Genomic DNA, 3,017 nt, shown 5'->3' with positions numbered 1-3,017 from the left:
TGTAGAAAAAGCCTCTAAAAAAAAAAAAAAAAAAAAAATTAAAAAATATTTTTATTGCCTTCAGTAGTACTTCCTGACATGAGTGAGTGTTTCAAATGGCAGAATTCACACTCCTTCCTCATAGTTTCTTTTTTTAAATTATTTATTTAATTTTATTTATCATTATTATTATTTTATTTTATTTGACCAAAGAGAGACAGAGAGAAAGGGAGAGTGATAGTGAGAAAGCAAGCCACTGGGTCTGGAACTCGAACCATGATCAGTCATGTGAGAGTTCAATGCCTCAACTCATGCCTCCTGTTGACACCCCCTTCTTCATAGTGTCTAAAGTAGACTCTTTCAAACTGAAACATTAATCTTCTCATTATGGAAGTAAGCTCTATGAGACATAAGCACACAAACCCACATATAGAGGCTATACAATTACTTCCTTAAAACTTTTTTTTTGAGAGAGATTTTTGCTGTAGAATACACACGCTCACCAGAGAGAGGAAGAGAAAGAAAGTGAGAAATCACCCCCCAGGGGGATGACCATGCCACAATCCCTTCTCCATTCTCCTCTTGGGATCTTTGGCATGCACACATGCACACACATGCACCTGGCGTGATTTTGAAGCCACTGGCTCCGGTACTCAAATTGCAGTCAACTACATGAGAATCCACTGATGTAACCATTATGCCATCTGCTGTTCCCTTCCTTAAAACTTCTAAAAAGCACTTATTCTGCTATCAGAAGATATATATTTAATAGAAAATATATATTCTCCCACAGCGAAACTGATAATCTACCTAAGACCCCTTATTGGAACTCCTATGACACTAATAGGGTAGGAATCTTTATCTGTGAAGGCTTAGATGGGGCGAGGGTGCATTTGTCATCAAGGAAGAGTGAACCTAAAGGTTATTTACAAAACAGGAGATTTATCAGAAGCACATACAGATTCTGTGGGGCCAAAGCTTACATAACCTATAGAGACCACTTTAAAAAAATTATCAGTGAATTTTTACAAATATAAAACACTAAAGTGAGTGATGTATTTAGAATAAAGGAGGGGAGGAGAATCACACTCAGGTGCCTTTTAGGCCTTTGCCTGAATATGAATATGCAAATAAATACTTGCAGATCAGTGTCTGGCCTCCTTCTCCAACTCTACAACTCCCAGAAACCCCAGCACGCTTGGGAATCGGTGCAAATGAGGAAGCCTGAAGCTTAAAATACCTTGTTAAATCTGTTTTAATGACCAGAAGAAGGAGTCCCCATGGAACCAGAATGAATACAGATAAAATGAAGAGCTAGTAGACAGGAAACGCATGTACCTAAATTCAGAAAAGTGTAAAAACTACAGAATTTGCACAGATTCAGGAGGCTACGAACGGTGCCGATCATTGGGGTACAGCCATACAGCTAAGTTCATTAACCCAAGAGAGGTCTGAAGGGACTGTCAGAAGGCCAGCATGTGCTCCAGACTGTGCTGCTACTGAGCATCCTTACGGCCAGGATCCATTTTCTTATCCTCTCTGGACCTCAGTTCTTTTCTCTAAAATGGGAATAAAAATATCCACCCTGCCTACCTTGAAAAATTGCTTCACAGACTGAAATTAAGTAGGAGGACATGATTTTTAAAACCTAACAAAAACATGCTACACGAGATGCTGCTACCACCCCCTCACCATTAATAAGGAAACTCAGAACTGGTACGTTCCAGAACTGACAGCTACCTTGACCTACAATCCTGACAGGTCACACAAGACCCTACATGTCTGTTTAAAAAAGTCCAGGGCTCCATGAGGGATGATGTGCTACATCGTATATACAAATTCAGTGAATTTTTATGGGAAACCGCAATCTTATTACAGAAAGTAGAAAAGGAATGAGACCTTAAAATAGTTGTGTAGGTATATGACAATCCCTCCCATGCCAAAGAACAGTTACCTGCTTTTCCGTCATGGCCTGTTCATACTCGGCCTGTACCACATCAAGCTCTGCTTGCTTGTCGTCCAGCTCGGCCTGGGCCTTCTGCAGATCCTGCATGGCCAGGACATAGCGATTCTCCTGCACCACCAAGTTAGCCTGCATGGGACATACACAGAGTGAAGACATAGGCAGCAAACCTGCAGCTGTCCCATATTTAGACTCTAAGAACCCAGGAATATTACATGTTTTTTATCTTTCATTTATTCCTCCCCTAAAATATTTTCAAACTGCATTAAGTCAAGACCAAATCTTAATGTGAACTTAACACAGGTTTATAAGAAAATAACTATACTTCATTAAAACAGAAGTCAGAAATTTTTTCTGCAAAGTGATAGATAGTAAATATTTTAAATTTTTTGGCCAAGAGGCAAAATCAATCTATTGTTTAAGTATTTATTTAAAAGCCTTTTAAAATGTAGAAAAGTCTTATTTGGTGAGTCATACACATACAGGTGGTGAGTTAGATCTCATTCAGGGGCCAAAGTTTGCCTATCTCTAAATCATAACATTGTGATAGAGTTGTAGAAAAAAGGGACAGCTCCATGGCCTGGTAGTTAAGAGATTCAGATCCCACATGGCTAACTCCACAATTCGAGTCCCACATCCCCGAGACTTGGGAAACATGTCACACAAGTGTCCAAAAAAAAAATTCCCAAACAGGATGGAGAAATGGAGGAGAAGGAATTATGCTGCAACCATTCCCCATGGAGAGGTGCTTTCTCATGTGGGTATGTGTGTGTGTGTGTGTGTCAGGTGAGAACATGCATTCTCTGGCAAACTTAAAAAAAAAAAAGAGTTGTAAGAAAAAAAAAACCTAAATATTTAGAACTATCTGTTTAGCATGCATTCTCTGGCAAACTTAAAAAAAAAAAAAGGAGTTGTAGGAAAAAAAAAAACTAAATATTTAGAACTATCTGTTCAGTAAGACTCATCGCCATTGATGAGTGATGAACTATTTATTGAATGTAAAGATCTAGGTGGTATGGGACCGCAATTAGCGTAATGGCTATGTCGCTGAACTCCCACGTTGTCGACTGCGGTT

General features: G+C 39.1%; 1 protein-coding gene across 1 annotated transcript in view; it reads right to left on the bottom strand.

Moving 5' to 3' along the window:
- Positions 1 to 3,017, bottom strand: part of DNAH5 (dynein axonemal heavy chain 5) — a 306,494-nt gene that overhangs the window by 59,780 nt on the left and 243,697 nt on the right. The window contains exon 65 of the mRNA XM_027767025.1: positions 1,934 to 2,071. Within this exon, the coding sequence (XP_027622826.1) occupies positions 1,934 to 2,071 (138 nt within the window). The remainder of the gene's footprint in view (positions 1 to 1,933; positions 2,072 to 3,017) is intronic.

The sequence above is a fragment of the Tupaia chinensis genome, unplaced genomic scaffold (genome assembly GCF_000334495.1).
Source record: "Tupaia chinensis unplaced genomic scaffold, TupChi_1.0 Scaffold143836_2, whole genome shotgun sequence".
NCBI lineage: Eukaryota > Metazoa > Chordata > Mammalia > Scandentia > Tupaiidae > Tupaia > Tupaia belangeri.
The sequence above is the reverse complement of the archived record's forward strand: the minus strand, read 5'-3'. Positions and strand labels throughout refer to the sequence as shown.